General features: G+C 41.3%; 1 protein-coding gene across 2 annotated transcripts in view; it reads right to left on the bottom strand.

The window, feature by feature from the left end:
- The window catches only part of LOC135912749 (phospholipid-transporting ATPase ABCA1-like), a 135773-nt gene that overhangs the window by 61116 nt on the left and 54411 nt on the right, over positions 1-20246 (bottom strand). For both annotated transcript variants that reach the window (XM_065445282.1, XM_065445283.1), the window contains 10 exons: positions 16096-16170; positions 15877-15970; positions 12728-12863; positions 11398-11549; positions 10586-10719; positions 8981-9184; positions 7944-8033; positions 6017-6293; positions 4606-4745; positions 1242-1364 (listed from right to left, as the gene is read on the bottom strand). In XM_065445282.1, the coding sequence (XP_065301354.1) occupies positions 1242-1364; positions 4606-4745; positions 6017-6293; positions 7944-8033; positions 8981-9184; positions 10586-10719; positions 11398-11549; positions 12728-12863; positions 15877-15970; positions 16096-16170 (1425 nt within the window). The remainder of the gene's footprint in view (positions 1-1241; positions 1365-4605; positions 4746-6016; positions 6294-7943; positions 8034-8980; positions 9185-10585; positions 10720-11397; positions 11550-12727; positions 12864-15876; positions 15971-16095; positions 16171-20246) is intronic.

Consider the following 20246-nt stretch of genomic DNA (forward strand, 5'->3'; position numbering starts at 1 on the left):
GTTAAGAATAAGTGCATGAGTGTTTTTACTTACACTATCATAATGCAAACACTATGGCTGGGAACCTAACACGTGACATTATTTTCATCAGCAGGACACATTGACTACTGAGCTATCGCAGCAAGGTCAATTTAATGGGCCTCTCACCACGTATGGCCATTTTGAGCTGACAAGCGCCATGCATACAGTGTGCGCTAATGATCGTGTCTGCTAAGTATTGCATCGCTACACAATGGGAAAAGAGCTGAAATATTAAATCGAATGCCATTTTCCCTTCTCCTCGCGGGCGCCGTGCTCCCAGCTGGAGAGTCGACATTAATTGCACAAGTACGCCTACATACATTGCACTGCACTGAAGTCGCTCGTAGGGACACGTGACTTTGAGAACTATTCAAGGCAAGATATGTTATTTGTGTAATCTGTTGCTTCAATAGTAAAGTTTAGAGAAATAATAAAACACATAAACCAGATGTCTATTTGTTCTTGTTTTACTTCGCACCGCAGCAAGAGAGATGCAATTCTGTTTTGTCTGCTTGTTCCCACATCGTGCAGTCACACGTCCTGACAACGAAATTACATCATTTTCTGTCGTGTTCCAGCGCGCGATCATGCTCTATGAAACACCCATGTCTGCCTCAGTATTCGTGTAGCACTGACTTATAACGCTAGTCAGGTGTTCTTGTGCACAGTGTGCAAAATCCTTCTGTGTGCGAAACAAAAACACGACAGCTCGCGCAAGACACCGTCAGTGGAAGTGAGCCGCGCAACAGAAAAATTAGGATAAAGAAAGAAATGAAGGCAGGGCTCGTGACATATACGTCATGTGATCCTCGAGCTCTGGTATGGGAGAACACAGGGAACAAATTTCGTTTGCAGAGGCTAAACGGGGCAAGTGGAGAGAGTGTCTCTTTTGGCAGTGGCCCTCGCCTCCTGAAATCATGAGTTCGCAGTACTGAAATATTTCTATCTTGGCTATTAATGACTCAATTTGAAAAATATTTATGGCAGAGACTCCCTAGAGGGCACGTAACAACTTCCAGCGTATAACCGAAATTAGCTATGTGGCCTGGTGAGGGGCCCTTCAACACCAGACAGTCAATAGAGCCTTTGGAACATTTTTATAACAACGCTGTTATACATAATAAATTTAAGCAATCCAAATGATAAAAAGGCCCAATAAGTCCTTCTCAGCAGCAGTGCTGAATAAATAAATGCACCAAAAGATAAAATGCATCACTGACCTTGACTTGTTCCAACCTTGCGGAGTTGTTGCTCAGCCAATGTACTAGCTTGGGTGCGACGTCCACAGTCCAACGGTTAGCCAAATTCATCAGTCGGTTCAGTGGCTCGAAAGTTTCATTCACCTGCGACAGCAGTGCAGAGACAGTCGGATGTTACTGCATGCCCGTTTCACAGGCTGGCTTTTGTCAAATGCGAATTCCCCAGTTTCCAATGAGCAGCACTATATTTTAAAACACTAAGCATTACTAAATGTTAAAGTATAGAGACTAACATATTTCTTCTAATTACTTGATAAACATCTTCACTTATTGCCTGCTTTGTCCTAACTCAAGTCATGCAGAAATATAGCATTCGTGAGACTGCATCATTGCATGCACATATACTAATGCATGCACATATACCTTTAATTTTATTCTGACTTAACATATCAAAACCGTGGTATCATAGATCTCTGTGAACTCTACAAAATAAGAATAAACACTTGTTCAAAGCAGCTAAATGATGAAACACTCCTGCAGTTTGGTTAAAACAAAGATCCTGCAAAACTGCATATTGTTGTGCTGTTTGTAAAGCTAAGCATAAGTTTTTTCACATGACTTACAGTCATTAATGACTAACAATCCCAAAAAATTCTGGCATACCATTTCCCCGACTTCCTCTCAGGCTACTTTAGCACTACAGGATGAAACCGGTAATTCGATTGAAGAAAAATGTGCCGATGTTTTAAACAAGTACATATTTTACATCCGTATTCGCAAAGGGAGACTGCTCAAGTATTCCTAGTGTTGCTGATGTCAATTGTAGGTATATGAACCGCTTTGGGTTAACCATGAAAGGTACCGCATCCATAATAGAGAAACTTAAAGTATCCACAAGCTCCAGTATTGATAGAATCAAGACTAAAATCCTCAAACTAACAATTATCCCTTGCAGTTTAATCCTTTACCATAGCTTCAATCAGTCATTATGTACTGGTGTGCTTCTACACAATTGAAAAATTGGCAAGGTGATACCTATCTTCATATCTGCAAATAAAAGTAATGTAAATAACTATCACCTATATCCCTGACTAGCATTCCTTGCAAAATACTTGAACACATAATTGCATCTAACTTTGCACAACACCTTGAAAATAACCATTTCTTTTTTCACCAACAACACGATCTTAGAAAAGGCTTGCTGTGTGAAACTCAGCTACTAAAATTCACCCATTACCTATATTCTAATATGGACAATAACACACAGACAGACTTCATATATTTCAACTTTTTAAAGGTTTCGATCGTGTAGCACACTGTCGTTTAGTTACTAAACTTTTGTCCCTTAACCTTGATTCTTTAACTATATCTTGGCTCCGTAACTTTTTATCCTCACACAAGCAGTTTACTTGGGTTAATAACACCTCATCTACGTTATCTGACATTACTTCTGGTGTTCCTCAAGGCAGCATCTGGGTCCTCCATTATTTATTATCTACATTAATGACCTTCCATCTCATATGACATCAATCATCCATTTGTTTGCTGACGATTGTATAATATACCGTAAAATTATGACTCACACAGAACATCTGGTACTACTATAGGATCTTGACAAAATCACATTCTGGTACTCACAGTAGCAAATGACAGTAAGCACTGACAAATGCAAACTAATGACATTCAGCAGAAAGCAGTCAAACTCGACTTACAAATACGCCCTTAATAATAACTCTATATTAGTAACGCTCAACTACACGTACCTTGGTATTACTTCACTTCTAATCTTTCTGACTCACACACATTGAAAAAATTACTGCCACGGCATCATGAACACTAGGATACATGAAACGTAATCTTTATGCGGCATCTTCCATAACACTGAAACTTGCATACCAGACAGTTCGTCTACAACTCAAATATGCATCATACATCTGGTCACCGCACCAAGTCTATCTAATCAACTTACAGAAATCAGAGCAAACCGCACTGCATGTTTCATCACTCAAGGCTATAACTGACACTCTAGTGTGACTAACATAAAGACTTCATTATCCCTATCATCCTTGGAATCACGTAGGAAGATAACCACTCTCTGTTTATTGCATAAAATAGTCTACAGCGCACACGCAAGTACCTTGCCACTATCAAAACCACATTGCATATCTTGCAGGCTTCATAATCAACATAGTTTAACTCGTCTTTTCGTCCACATCCAAGCCTTTAACGCATATACACTTCCGGTCTATATACAACTGTATATACACTTCCGGTCTATATAAACAACTGGTCTATGGAATGACCTTTCTGATGATGTTGTCTGTATTCATGACCATGTGGCATTTCGAAATAAAATACTAACCCTCTATGACTGCTTTTGCTAACCGTATGATTACTTGAAATCATATTTATAAATTTTATATGGATATCATGTAGGCCCACTCAATTTTGTATATTACCTACTGAGTATTTTATTATTACAATGCTACACCATATCTACTACATTTTATCACTGTATAATACCCGGTTCTTGCATTTTTTTTGTTCTTGTTAAAAATTATCCTCTAGTCCCCCTCACATAGTACTCCTACATGGAGCCTGTGAGGTATTTGTAAATAAATAGATAAATAAATAAATAAATAAATAAATAAATAAATAAATAAATAAATAAATAAATAAATAAATGAAACACTTGTCTTTGCTTTCACAGTTTGTCTAATAAAATAAATGCGAAAGAACACTGTTGTAAGTACATTTTGCCATTAGAGGAATGAAATGCTGCAATGATCTGAAATGATCTGCTGCAATGAAATGCTGCAACTTTATCACCTGTCAGCAATAACTGTCTGGACAAACTGTTCAGTGAAAGATGCCATGCGTTTATTGAAGGGTGTGGACCAAAAAAGTGCTACCTCACTGCAAATTCTGAGCAAAAATAAAGCAGCAGTAAGCACGAAATCTTGTTATAAAGTTGTGAGGAAAAAGACAGAGGTCACTGCATAAGAACAAAGCATAAGGGTGCACCAAATGCACAGGTAAGTCCATCGTTAAAGGGAACACACATTAGCAGAGCATTAGTAAATTTCTCTGCTTGGCAAGTCAAGAAACATTCTGCTTTTGGGCAGATAACATGCAGAAAATGGTGCTGGTTTCTCTCTGTGTACCTGCATCGCTCGTCGACAGCAATTTCACAAGCACCAGCCACTGCAGTACCCATAAGATGCGAACTAACTGCCTGCACAATCCATTTACCAATGGACCTACATGCACCTACTGCTGCCAAGAGACTCACTTTTATGCAAGTAACTCTCAGAAAAGAGCAAGTGCCCGATTAGCTGTATTTAACAAAATGAATCACAACATTAACATGTGAAGAATCACAGACCTTGCTAATGATCCTTCGCGTTGCCACATTGTTGGGAGCAAACAAAATTTTGCCTCGGACGTAAGGCTTGACCTGGCCCCACAGGAACCGCATCAGCCTGTTGCGTTCGAAGCTCTGGAAGACAGCATTGCAGCGAGGGCCTGTAAACAGGAAATGAGCACCGCACTGTTGCTCTTAGTTTCTGAAATGAAACAATAGAAGTTAAAAAGAAGGAAGAGCTTGGAATTGGGAGATAATGTTTCCTTGGCTAATGATATGCCAGGTTATTGACATTATTGGAAACAGACTTAATAAAGATTTCCTTTGGTAGATATTGCAACTCTGTCCTACCAGCCATAGTTTGAAAAGGTGGACACTGCTTGCAAGACAAATTGCAGAGTGATGTTACTAATTCACAAAACTTCACTCATTACCTTTGTAATTAATTTATTTAAGTTACGCAACTCAACAACAGAATTGCATCACACACAGTAATGAATGAATATCTCTTTAGCAGAAATCCCATGCTTCAGTTTTGAAAAGTGTGTCCTTAGAGTCTGTGGTGGTATGCATTCATGTTCCAGTTGACACTTATTAGCAGCAAAGCATTGAATGACACAATACACATTAATCTGTTAAGATAGGTATGTACATTCTGTGCCTTGTTTCACTAACACCACACAATATTGCTGAAGCTATAGCTGGAATTAGAAAAAACACAGGCTAAATTTACAATGCTGTTAGCTCATTGATTGCTCATGATTGGACAATGCCAGAATACTAACAATACACTACAGTCATTAATACCACGAGCAAGGCACCAGACCATCATCAATATTATTGAACAGTTGGCCCCCGGTTTGTTGATGCCAGTTATAGTTACTTTACTCATGCACGACTTTATTGCGACTGGTTTTAAACCACTGTTCTTGCAATCATTAAAAAGCTTAATAATAATAATACTATTAAGTTAGTTCATACTTGCACCAACATTTAATATTATCAAGCATGATAACATGTGCCAAATATCTTTGATTCTTTCCTCTTCGTATTGATACATACTAGGCAAAGCCATTATGTGCACTGCTGTGTTGGCTATACTACATGTGTTTGCTTTGATGTCGTTTTAGCAAATAACTAGTATCTGTTTGATACATTATTGCTGCTTTTTCTGCATCTGACATGTATACACAGTTCATAACATATCCGATTCAGTGCTAGGAAAGCTTTCAAATCATTGATTAACATAATATGTAGTCAGACCTCACTACAACAAAGTCTTATTTGACACATAATTGACACACATATGACCTTTGTCATATCCAATATTCATTACATGCTAATGTCGGCAAGACACGTCTTAGATTTACGAATAATGATATTAAATTGTAACAACTAGCTCAGGCCCCAGTTTCTTTGCACAAACACTCACTGGTGGTGTTGTCGTAGACGTATTCTGAGACCACATCCTCATCATTCTGTTCCTGCAGGTTTCTGTTGACCTGTTCCCGGAACTCCTCGAAGCGTTGGGCTGGGCCGTGCTCCGTGTCCAGGAGAGAAGACATGTTGCGTCCACACAGCGACACCTGAATCACCCTTGCCAATGTGCCATTGGGCCGTGAGCGACCCCAGGTGAAGAGTTCGGACAGTTGGTCAACTCTCTCGGTGAAGCCCTTGAGCAGCTCTTGGAAACTGGTCAGTGCCCACAACTGAAAGAATGGATCATGTGAATATATACTTCCTAATTAGAGCAATGACAAATGTTTTTCGCCTTTCTGTTCACAAAGTCTCGAGCAGCTGAAGAGTCATCACAGTGACACCACGAACAAGAGGTAAATCAGTTCCTAATTAACTAGTGTCTAAACCAATGTGGACCTCTGTAAACCAATGAGGATTCTCTGAATCCACAACGAACCCTCAAATTATGTTGCATATATCCTTAGCTATAGCACCCTTCTCAAGATCCTGTGATCTGTTTTATGACATGTATCCCCCAAAAGTTACAAATAGTTATGTTTATAAAAACTGGCTTGAATGTATTCTTTACACAAGATTCGCGTGATCATACATCCTCAAGGACACAAGAAGCACAGACAGGTCGATGAATACAGCTCTGCTTGGCTTAGGTGCACATTACAACAAGGACAAATTAGAAACAATGTTTCCAGCGTCCTACAAAAGCCAAGAAAATAGCATGGCTTGGGCAAGCTAACGTTTTCCGGGACAAGGTTACAATGTGAAAACAAGACAGCAAGAGGCACACATGAGAGAACAAGTAGGAAAATAGACTTCTTTTCTCAATTGTTGTTTGTTTGCTTGTTTGTTTGTTTGTTTGTTTGCTTGCTTGCTTGCTTGCTTGCTTGCTTGCTTGCTTGCTTGCTTGCTTGCTTGCTTGCTTGCTTGCTTGTCTGTCTGTCTGTCTGTTTGTTTGTTTTTCGTTTGTTTGTTTGTTTGTTTGTTTGTTGCAAAGCTACATGCCTGCAGGTGATGGTAAATTACGATTGTTACATGCACACTTATAAAGACATAGCTGCTTTCTAAAACGAGTGCATAAACAGCAATTTTTGACCACAAGTGGAGTCTGAATAGAGAAGCATGACAGTGGACTGAACATGAATTTATTACATAATTTTCTAAGCGTTTTCAAACATTTCCTGAGCACAGAATGAGCCTTTTCTAGACTTGTGGTCACGGCCCGCCAATCCATAACTTAACAAGGAAATCATGCTTACTTTCTCCAAAACAGCTCGTGCACCTTAACCTCAGTAAGAGTTATCTAAAAGCTATTCAAAACAATATTATAATTTCGAATCACAGCAATTAATTTTGAGGACAAGATCAAACAGCAACTTTTTGCTTTTAAGACCTAATGAAAAGCAAGAAGAAAAATATTTTTTAAATCAAATTATGGGTTTTAACATTTCAAAGCAACATACAGGCTCTAATGGGCACCACAGTGGGGTGCTCTGGATTATTTTCAACCATCTGCTGTTCTTTAATGCGCACTTGAATCTAAGTACACAAGTTTTTTTTGCTGTCCACATACAGCAGAATTTGGCTACTATGGCTGAGACTCGAACCTGTGACCTTGTGCCCAGCAGCAGGACGCCATAGCTGCTGAGCCACCACAATGGATCTTAGCAATATATACCACGTTTGAATTCCAATACGAATCTTGCCTAAGATTTCCAACTTTTGATGACACCACAGCTGGAACCGAAGCACTGCACTCTGTGCTCCTTGTAAGGTGTATGCTCTCTCTCTCTCTCTCTCTCTCTCTCTCTCCCCCCCCCCCGTTACATATCTTAGTCTCAGCAAGAAAGAGAATTTCCAGGACATAAGAGAGAAGTGAAACATGCCTCATTGCGAGCATCCTGAGCTGCCTGAAAAGCTGTCACCCAGTCAGCTGTGCTGAAGTTGTGGCCACCTTCCTTCATCACAGATGACACCTGATGTGGGACAAACAAAAGTAACAACAAGAACAACATTAACGACAAAATATAAGAGAAACTAAAAGCAAACAGCAAAGCAATAAGAACTGCTACAATATTACTGCTTTCTGATTCTCCCAGAACTTGCATGGTGCAAAAAAAAAGTGAATAATTGGATCAGAAAATAGCTAGCCTTGAGGAGAACACTCCCTTTATATATTTTTCTTTAGAAAGTGCCTCCCATTTTCTTTTCAAAGTGAGATGCGGTTTTGCTTAGAAGTTTGAACATTAAACACTGCAAAATGGCTTCTCCAATACTCAAAAATCAAATCAATCTTTATGTCATGCACGCGAGTGTCAATATTTACCATGCAGAATTTTCATGTTCAACAGATACAACGAATTGACGAAACAAAAAAGTGCTTTCAAAACAGAGCACCATCCTGCATTGCGTGTTTCTAAACATACTTCAAGTATGCACAAACTGACACAAAGTGACATGTACTATCTGCAGTCCTTCAAATCCAAACAGCGGAGTGCGTGGCTTTTGGGTAATCAAGTGAAAAGCAAAGAGTGTAGAGCAGCATGATAAACTCCGATATGTCACAAGCAACCTTCATAACTTATCACAGTTGGTCACACATGTTCATACCTTTTCGTTTTTCACTAGGTTGCAACAAAAAGCATGCACTCTGCTGGCAATTTGCTGTTAGAAATTAGAGGACTGTAGATAAAATGCACTGATAGTACATGCGACAAGGTAAAATCTAATTACAAGAAGATAATTCAAACATTTTGAAAGCACATTTGCGCCATTATTCATATTTTACAGTTGGTTTCCATAAAGCTTCTGAAATGGAGCTAACTGTCCTATCTTTTTTTTTTAACCTCTCTAATTAACAAACACAAACATCCATGCCCATGTATCCTGGTGCCCAGGAGAACACAACAAATCGGGAACCCACCTCGTGCAGCACAGCGGTCCAATTCAGGCTTCTCAAAACTTGCAGTGTGAAGGCACGGCCATCAGCGGCAGGCAGTTTGCAAAGGTCACGCTGCAGGTGACCATGCTCATCGCCCTCTTCTGGGGTGCTGGCTACAAAGAGCACCTGGGGTGCTCCCGGCTTGCAGAAGTAGCCTCGAATGCCCTCCTTGCCCCTGTCAAATATCTGGCAAGAAAAAAAATTGTCTTAGCTGTCAATCCTGGAGAGGCTCGCCTGGTGGCACCCCCGGTTTGCTACTCCACATTTACAATGAAAAATGAAACGATATGCACAGTGCAGGTCACAGATACACAAACACACATAAAACACAACACAACGCTCAACAAACTAATGTAACTCATCGAGATCAGTGAGGTTTAACGTCCCCATTGGGTTTAAATATGTTGTTTAACATCCCAAAGCAACTCGTATGTTAAGGGAAGTGCCGTATCATATCGGAGGTGCCGTATCATATCATACCTAAACCAGGGCACATAAGCGTTTTTTACATTCTATATCCATCACAATGCAAACACCAGAGTCAGAAATCAAACCCATGGCTTCGTGTGCTCGGTAACATCATGCCTTACCTCTGAGCCAATGCGGTAGGTTTCGTCCTGACAGCCATGAGCAGAGGAAGCGCGTTTTTCTTTCTTTTTTTCATGTTACACATTTGCTTTGCCATTAGCCACAGTGTATCTCGGGTCTCGGGGCATAGGCACACAGGTTCTGCCAAGGTTATCAGTGGAGCTTGGAAGAGGATGCCCCCTTTCACTGATGGCTCCCAAACAATTTATAGCAGCTAACTTTTCTTGGCTTCTACCACTTTCATATTTCCCCTGTGTGAAAGCCGTGAGAGAAAGTCACACTTCTGCATCATCGTTGCATACACTGTCCTGCCTGGCAGCATAGGATTCAGCACGCATGTTCTAGTCCCAAAATTGTGGGAGGTGGGCTCACTGTCTGTCCGGTGCCTATGTTTCAAGTCAGTGTCAAACAATGGCACAACGCCCAAGAAAAAGGAACATTACTTCTAAACTGGGGCACTCTCAGGTGGTCACACATGAGAGAGAGAGAGAGAGAGAGAGAGGGAGGGAGGGAGGGAGGGAGGGAGGGAGGGAGGGAGGGAGGGATGAGCATTGTTTGCATTACACCAGCCCTTTTTAATGGGTAGTTAAAGTCCCAGGACTACAACACAAACATCAGGCAGAGAAAATGCTGACAGTATCATTGCAAGGCTCGTACAGCCTCTATTCTAAAAGCAGAACCAACCAACCAACCAGCCTAGAACAATGAGCACTCCAACGTTACAACAAGGCCATATGCCGTGCAAGGTCAGCATACAAAGTGCAAAGAACCAATGGGGCCAACAAACACCATCAATTAGTACTCACTGGTAGTGGGTACTCTGAAAAATGTTTAGAGATTCAAAATTTCCAGCAGAGCGCAGCCCATGCTCACATCATGTGCACTTTTCAGCAGTTCAGTAAAAACACTAAGTATTAGTGCAACAGGAATGCCGCTCCTGTAATTCAATGTGCAGTGCTACAGCTTGCAAGCTTCAACGCAACACAAATAAGCGTTCACCTTTTGAAGCGCCCGCACGCTAACACTTGACTTGAAGAAGGCAGGATAGAAGTCCTTGTTTGAGATGTTTAGGCTTTCGAAACCATGCCTTGTGTCCTCATCATTCTTCAGAACATCCTCTAAGGCAACCCTTCCTGTAAAGAAACATTGGGATGTTACACAATTCATGTTAACACTATATATAGTTAAATACTTGATGAATTAAAGACTTGTTTCTTCATTAAATACTTGTTTCATTCAAAGATACAGCTGGCGATTGACATGAATCAATGCCCCAAAGAAAAACAGGACTATAGAAGGCACGAATGTGGATGGCTTCCAATTAATTTCGACAACCTCAGGTTCGTCACACAAAACTGAAATCTCAGTACATAAAAATTTCCGCACTCAATTTTCAACAAAATGTGACGATGGTGGTCACATTGATATTCAAACATTTCTTGCGCATTTCAAATATTTACAGTCTTTGTCAAAATAAGTTAAGTCGCAATACATAGACTCAAGGCTTTCTCCAAGCCTAGCACTCAAAATACATGCCCACAAAACCAAGCACAGGACCATAGTGGCACACAAGGACATGCGTTACACCTAAAAGCCCTGGAGTGCCAGGAACATAACACGCACCACAGGCACTAGACTGAATGGTCCACCAGCAGATGCAAGAAATCAGTGGCCTGTATACTTTTGATGAAGTTTGGACATGACTGTTTGGTTGGTATGACTAGAGCAGAATTTATGCCTAGTTTGAACAATACTTGAAGCTGCCAGCCTGCTTACTGGAAAAGGAAAAAAAATGTTGAAGGAATCCTTACCAGACAACGGAAACTGGGCACCTGTGAGCTTCTTTACAAATGAAGAGAGGGTTTCCAAGTCACGGGATAACCGCTTGATGCTATTTACTGTGTCTTCATTCATTAAATGTTCATTTACGATGTGATTCACATCACTGACCAGCTGGATAATTCTGTCAAAGAAAAGGAAACTGTGATCAGCTTAAAGACAAACATACACTCAGACAAAGGGGCCATGTTGTCAGTCAATCATTTTCAGGTATTTGCAAGATTTTACATGATTCAGCTATGGACGTGTCAGCGCTTATGAGAAACAGCATACGTTGCACAGTGCCAAGCACTGTTGTGACATAGCACAAAGAAGGCCGTTGCATGAGGCCACCAACATGTCTGGTGCCAAGTCACTTGTGAAAGTGATTGTATCTCCTAAAGTTACCGACCAAGAATACTTCTCTGGATGTTGCAACTCCTCCTATAACATTCTTTGCATGGTCAGCCTAATTATACGAGAACTGCTCAGGCAGGCACTTATGACAACTGGACCGTTGCCCTATCCAACAACTAAAACTTCATTAAGCTTTTGTGTCAAAGTTTAAGACGTGTGTCCTTGAAACTGCAGACCATGTACTGCCCCCAGTATGCCCACCGACGACAACGGGAATAGATGCCACAGAATGAGACAGCATTAATAGGTGGCTCTGTTACCATGAATCACATTGATACATTTGCTCATATCAGGCTACCCTTAACATGCATTCCTCTCAGCTGCATAAGTACTATCTGCAGTCATTTTAATGCAAAAAGTGGAGTGCATGGGGTGCGCATGCTTTTAGTGCAAACCTAGCAAAAACCAAAGGGCATGACCATTTACGACTAACTGTGATATGTCCCATATGGTGTTCACAACACGTAATTCGTCATAGAGCTTTGTGCTGTTTCTTTTTTGATTGGTTGCACAAAAACCATGCACTGCCCTGTTCACATTAGAACGACTCCAGATACTATAAGCTGCATGGCCGTACTTATAGTACTGCATCACACAAAAGAAAGGCAATGCACACAACTTATCAAAAATGCACAATGACACAATATTTTCGCTACCATTCACACAAGTATTAATTTAAGCACAAGGATAGATAGTTGGTCTTGTATATGAGGCCTAACTCATTGTACAGTTCAAAAAGGACAGGATGAAGGCTGAGGGAATGACACAGGGTGAGTTGTGTCATGCCCTTTCACTTTTGTCCACATCTTTCCCACGCTGTACAGAAAATCACTTGAGAAACATTCATTTAGCATTGTTTTAGTATGGTAGACGCAACCAAGCAAGAGCAAATGTTTGCCCACTCACAGCGATGTGTTGTACTGCTGCTCAGCACTGCTCTGAGTGGGCGCCTCCCCGTGGCAGGTATTGTTGAGGGTGCACACCGTTGACTGGACAAATGGCAGCAGGCCGGCAGAAGGCATGGCCTTGGCATCGAAATGGCCTGAAGAGAACAGTGCAGAGGAAAGCACAGCAGCATCATACATCATGCTTCAAAGCAACGCTTGCCCCCTTGCCCATTGACTAACGTTCAATCTAACTATACTACACAAAACTTCAATGAGCCATTGTCCTTGTACCTAAAGTCTAATGATCGAGCTTGTGATACTGGAAATCAGTGGCAGAGACGTCCACCAAAGATGGCTTGGAACACTGAGAATGCTGCTAAAATATCTTTTAGCTAGTATTGTTCAGTTCATGAGTGTTAGAGATGAAAGAGCCAAAGTGAAAGTCAAAGGGGCTATGCTTCAGAGGTTCATGCAGGATTCTAAAGACTAGAGGAGCCATGAGTCAATGTACATATGTCGTTGTCCCTTAGAAGGTGTTGACAGACACCTGAAAGCAGGCTCTTGAAAAAGTATGCTCCTAAGCAAACGAAGGCTCTTGCCTTTCCATGTATTTGGAGAGTGCAGCAAGAGAGAATAAAGCTTGCAAAAGAGGAAAAGATGACAGCCTTAGCCTAACATGAGTGTTTGGCATACAGTATCTGTTATGGGGACATCTACTTTCGTATAGAGGGTGTTCTTTTTGAACTGCTCCAAATTTGTAAATGTTGCCTATGGCAACATAGCACAATTCTAACCCCTGATCTAAATTACTCAACGAGGCGGTCATTACTTATACAATACATCAAAATGCTTAATAATTTAATTAACATCATCACATCGATTAACATTCTAATGAATTACTTTATGGCACATATTTCTATATATGAATTGCAGCTAGTTAGTTCCCAAGGCCTATCCACTCTCGACTGCATGAGTTTCGTGTTATTAATTTTCAAGGTGTCCGACCTTCATGCTTCAATGCATAAAACAGCATTTTCTTCAGAAAAGTAACTTGAACACCAATGCATTTCGTCGGACACTTTGAAAATTAATATCACGAAACTGCTGCAGTCCTGAGAATTCATTCCAAGTGAGCCTTGTGAAATCACCGGCTATAATTCGTAGATTGAAATATGTGCTGTGTAATAATTAATTAGAAAGTTAATTGGTATAATTATGTTAATTATACAATTAGGCATATTGATTCCTCATAGAAGTAATGGCCACCCCAACGAGTAATTTAGATCACGGGTTAGAATTCTATTATTTGCCACATTATTTATTATGCCTATTATTTGCCACAGCAACATGTGCTGTGCAAAAAGAGGATCATTAAAAGCTTTTAGCTTTTTAACTTTGCTTTGATAAAGCAGTCATAAAGTTCGCTTTTCTTGCTTGTTCACAAGTACAACCTGTCAACTAAACGAAAGAGATAATGAAAGGCAGCGAAGCTAACCAGGTTGTACCTGGTTTGCTATCCTACACAACTGAGGGAAAGTGAAAAAATGTAAAGTAAATAAGTGGAGCTGTGCATACATGTACAAGTATGCTTTCTGTCCATTCAAAGACAAAAGTGTTTAACACCTTTAAAATTATGCTGCATAGATACAAACACAGCGATTGCAAAGGGTATGATTGTCAGGTCTTGCCTGTCCAATATTCCACATCAGTGGTTAATTATGCTAACAACAGGTTACGCACAAGTACTACAAGCTGTGAACTGACACTAGGTATCACAGCTGTCCTTTGTTCTGTTCCTAGTTGAACAATAGCCACACAAGAACCCCTACAAGTTTATTTTTACAAGTATGACAGACATCACTTCGCGCAAGGTTACCATGTCTCGCACAAGGAAGGGCCTGGGTTTTTCTTTTTTTTCCTGCAAGCCTTCTTTTTTCTTCTTTCTTGAACCAAACAAAGCAGCTTATTTTGTTTCACTCGTTTTGACCATGAAACACTTCCTCGTGTCCAAACTAGCTGGCTAGATAATGCGCACTAGCTTTGTTAGAGCCTCAATGTTAGAGGCAGCCATGCATAACAAGCAATAAGTCAGAATGCCTTTCACTCTGTATTAATCACACAATAATGAACTCACATATGCACATAATCCAACCAGCATTTTCCTCAAGGGTACTTGTGCACAACATTACTGCAAGGCAATTACGTAGGTACTTTTGTGAACAATATCACCTGCAGAACTTCAGCACCATCAGTAAAACTTTTCTAATTCTTTTCTTTTTCTTGATGCAGTGTGCCTAAGTGATCTGTAAGCAGGCTAACGACATTGCATTGAACTAGTGAAACACTTGACCCAAGTTGCACTTGAAGTGATGCCAATGTACTTGTTGTGCATTGTACAATGCTATGAACATGTGCACAGTAGTCACTTATACTTTACTATCAAGATCTTCCTCTCTGGTTTTTGTCAAGCTGTATAATACATTGAAACTACTTCTATTCTGTGTTTTCATCGGTGTTCCAACTATCAATAAAATCCTCCTACATTGTTACATTCTCTCTGATGGAGGAAAATGCTGGATAGTCATATTCATCTTTTAAAGTGCATTCACATTTTCAGCAATTCCAGCATTCGATTACATTTAATTTAGTTATTGTTATATTGACTTGTAATTGTGCACACAGTCTTTGTCTGCTTTTTGCCTTGTAAGGACTTATGGGATACATTAAAGTATACTTATGTAGCTTCTAGTCCAAAATGACCATCCAGCATGTACACTGGAAGACAAAAATTTATTTGATTTAATTTGACTCTTCATGTAAGGCCACTGCTGTCCAATGTCGGGCCAATACTGCTTAAAATTGAATCAACACTGGTGCATCTTGTGATACTAGAGTCATCTTTGGTAGCTTCAAAAACAGAGCAGTGACTAGACTGTTGAGCCATCACATGCAAAATGCCTGTAATCAGGGCAGAAAGATAACAGTACCAGAAAGCTTGGATACATATTTAAAACACAGTAAGAATACTGGTTTGTGGAGTCTGTAGATAACAAACAACTCGATAACCGCAGCTCCTACACAATGGCCTGGAACAGCAAATAAAAAAAGAAAACAGAAAGAAAGACAGAATGCTGTTTCAAAAGATGAGAATGCAGACGAGCCACTTACACTCGTGAATGTAAATACGGAGTCCTCGTGTACGGACCCACATGAGGATGAAGAAGAGGATGAGTGGCCATACTATTTCTATACACACCCGCACCTGCAAGGGAAAGCACCAATCATATATATAACCTTGCGTCAGCACCAAAGCAGCATATGCAACAAACAGCGCTTCATGTCAAGTAGACACACAGAAGAAGAAGCAGGCCAGGTTATTAACTTTACCTTTTGTCTTCGATGTATTACAAAGTTTTTCCATAGCAGCAGGTACAGCTGGTTCCAAAACTTCATCCTGTTTCTCTGCAATAACACAGAATGAATCGCGACCTCAATAGCGTAAACACCACTCCCATGCGAGCAAGATAAGAAGGCACACGGGGCAGCCCCACATGCTACCATCCTCTCTTTCTATTACCACAGCAACCACTTTGTTATCTTCATGGCATAGCAACATAATATGGCGATAAAAGTGGCTTCTACATGTGGATAACACATTGACCTAGATACAAACTGTTCCATAAGAAACCTTTTCATAAATGAATGAAACAGTGCATGGCACATTATCATTGCGACATTAAGGATTAAGGACATCAAGTGATTAAAGCATGTATTTGCATCTAAATACCCATCAGTATACTGGTAGTATCTCATGAATCACTTTCTTTTTATTTAAATTGTTCCCAGGAATGCGAGAGCATATGCTGTTGGGTCAGAAATCTTTCACAACATCTTTTATCCCTAAAGCACTTGTGAAAATGGATCTTACATAATGCAACATCATACTTTCTAATATATTGGCTTCGCTTACCACAGCTATCCAAAGAGAAACTACCATGTTGTCTTAATATTAGGCACTCCTCTTACTTTTCTAAACTGAACTGCGTGAAAGAACAAAGGAAAATATTCTTTATTATACCTTAATTAGCTTCTAATGTAGGACCACTCTTCAGTGTTTAGTCATCATTGAAGTGAAAAATAATAGGAGTGATTAAAATTGAGTGTAAGTATACGGTGTAGCAGCTAAAACTCACGAACATAATAAATTAGATACAAAAGCTGAATGCACACTCTTTGTGATATTGTTCATGTAGCCTTTTTGTGCATATTACTTGTAAATTAGCATATCTGCAATATGATGTCATAAAGATATCAAAAGTGTACTCATAGGCCCATTTTTCAGTGAAGGTGTTTGACACCGGTTAGATGAAACATTTCAAGAAATTGTGTCATACTACACTTAATGCAGCTTTACACTTGCTCAAACACAAACATATAAGTTCACATTCCAACATTCCAACACTCACAAAGAAGCAACATCCAATGCCAGCTGAGTGCTATTTCAATAGCTATATGCGAGTCAGACAGAAAAACCAAACCAAAAGGGAGCACATTTAGGCCTTCAAGACAGGAAGAAGCCTTTTAACCACCCACACATTCCCCCACAGACTTCCTGTACAGTGCACAAAATTATGTCTGACCTACAGGAAATTAAAGTAGACATGTTCTCACGAGCTTTGAAGGCTAGCACACTTAATTGGTGCTAGACATGAAAGCACAGTGAACAAAGGTATTCCAACTAACATAGAGCAAGCTTTGTAGAGAGCTTTTGTACAGATGAAATCAAGTGTATATCTTAGCAACATCCTGGATAACCTGTCAGTATTGTTTGTGTTCTCACTAACTGAGCAATCAGTAATTACTAACTTTGTAATAACATAATTTATGGCTACAATTTCAACACAAGGTTTATATTGCACATTTAAAAACATCGCCTTCTATTCTTTGTAATGCATTACCTTTTGCTTAGCTCTTTCTCTTTGCATTTATATGAAAGCCACTGTAGCATGCAAGCAGTGGGTCATGGCGGCTTTTGAAGATCTGGCAGAATTTCAGTAAGAAGAAAGACAGCTATGCAAATGGCAATGTGTTGCAAATAACTGAAAGTGAATTTTTTGAAATGTACTCCACAAATATTTCAACATTATGGCTGTGAAAGTAATAACAAACGAGTTAGATAATTATTAACTACTAATTATTTGATTAGAACACAAAGCAAACTGCCGGCTTCTTCAAGATGTTAACAACATACAGCTGGTTTCATCTGCACAGAAAGCTTACGTGTTTGTTTGTTGGTTTCTTTTTTTTCTTCCATTTTCTGTTTGTTTGCTTGCCTGTTTTAAACTTGCTCCGTGTTAACTGGGACATCCAGTAGAAGTAGCTCAAGTGCCTCTAGGCAGCATGCTATGGCCTTCACCATTGCTCATTCCTTCTGTCAAGAGGCATCAAGGACCAACAACTGACCTGTCTGGCAAGTGTGAGAGAGTGAGGGTGTGAGAACCAGTTTGCGGAGCAGCTCCATATTTTTCTACCATGATTAGCACTAATGGATGGATGTCCTACAGCGGCAGGCTGTCTCTCTCTGGCGCACTGCGTGAAGCCAAGCCGCAGTTGCAGTTGACACATATACAAGTAGCCTGCAGAGCGGCTTAGGTTTACTGCTGCTTCTGCAGTGATAGTCGCATGTCCCGGTACGGAGAATAAAAACCTGCCCACTTTGACCTACTTCAATTTTGTCATGCAAACTTTGGATGCAAAGACAGAAAGCTTTTGCTGCCTTCTGGACAAGGGTGCGTGCTGTAACAGGTGACAAAAGGCATGACACCTTTTTGTCCAATGCTTTTTGGCCCAATATCTACATACAAGGCATCTTTCAGCCCAGCTTTGTTTCTGAGCTCCCTGTATAAAAGGGACTGCCCCACAAGCCACAAGGAAAATGGAAAAGGAAAATTGAAATAAAAGTCTGTGCTGCCCACACTGCCAATTTTTCATTAGCAATTAAGAGCTACTGCTGAACTAAACTACAACATCAAAAAACTTACAAGGGGCGGAATAAGATAACGGATTTTCAGTGGCACAGTTCCAAGGGGTGGAGTAAAATGGCATGAGAGGTAGAGTGCTACAATACACAGCAGCCAACTCAGAAAGCAAGTGGGGATCTGAGTGCCTACATTATAGGCACTCAGGCTGAGTTCGCATGTCACGGTCACACACTCCAACTCAATCTGCTCCCAGACAACAATGAGGCGGAAAGCACGAAAGAAAAGCGTGGCACGGCGGCGACCACGCGACCTAGGACACAAAGAACAAGCTCTCCCACTCCTTGGGGAAGGGAAGCATTAAAGATATATATATAAAGATGAAAATGGTCGAGTGCTTGCAAAAGGGAAAGAGGCCCCAAAGGCGAAATCACAGGAACGCATGCCGGTAGGCCGGGCACGCACGCCCAAGCGGCGGCGAACTCGGAAGAGAGCACGATTCAATAAAACGAAAGAAATAATGCCACTCCACGATTCAGGAACGGAAGCCCGCTATAGTATGTGCGTGGAAAGAACTATCAGGAGTGTGTGCGTCAGTGTTTCGCGGTGGGGAAGGGGAGGGGTGGTTCGACAGGGGTCAGAAGCCGAAAACGTACACGGCCGTATCGATGGAAGGAAACGGGAAGGCGCGCGCGCGCGCGTAATGGAGCGGAAATTGCGGTACGCGGGGGAGGAGGGAGCGAGAGCGCCAAGCGAAACAAACGAAAGTAGGAGGCCGCGATGCAGCGCACGATGCGGAACCGAGGAAGAGGCGGAAGACATTGAGAGGAGAGAGGATAAAATAGAGCGAGGGAAAGAAAGAGAGAGAGGAAAGGAAAGGTTGCGGCAGGGATAGCGTTCAAGCGGGGGAAAAGAGAGAGAGAGAGAAAGGAAAGACATTATTTCCTCTCTCCCACATTGGAAGAGAGGAGTAGCGCCGCAAATTGAGCACGTGAAGAAGACAAAAGGCTCAGCAGAAGGAATAAGACAGACTGAGAGTAAGAAGGCAGGCGAAGGGGAGAGGGCAAAAGAGAAACAAGGTCATCTCGGTGCAGTTGCACCCGCGGAGTCTCTCCCCCCCCCATTCCCTCCCTCGCCCACTACGCAGTCGCAACGCTCGCGCGCGTCTCGCATTGCTCCGCTGCGCTGCACGGAGGGTGAGCAAGATCAGCCGCGCGGTGACGTCAGGACGCTCGCGCGCGCGCTCGCAGAGCGAGTGCACGTGCACCCGGGCCGGGCAGGAAAGCGTGCGCCTTCGCCAAGTTTCGTTTTCTCGTGTTTCCCTCCTTTTCTCCATTCGTACGATCTGTTTTGAAGCGCGGCTGTGTCGTAGTTCTCGTTGCTGTAGTCGCGCTGTTCGAGTAGGGAATGCACAATAGAGAGTAGGAGTGGTGGTGGGTGGGTGGGGGTGAGTTCGCCAAGTTTCGTTTTCTCGTCTTTCCCTCCTTTTCTCCATTCGTACGATCTGTTTTGACGCGCGGCTGTGTCGTTGTTCTCGTTGCTGTAGTCGCGCTGTTCGAG

The sequence above is a fragment of the Dermacentor albipictus genome, chromosome 9 (genome assembly GCF_038994185.2).
Source record: "Dermacentor albipictus isolate Rhodes 1998 colony chromosome 9, USDA_Dalb.pri_finalv2, whole genome shotgun sequence".
In the NCBI taxonomy this organism is placed as follows: Eukaryota; Metazoa; Arthropoda; class Arachnida; order Ixodida; family Ixodidae; genus Dermacentor; species Dermacentor albipictus.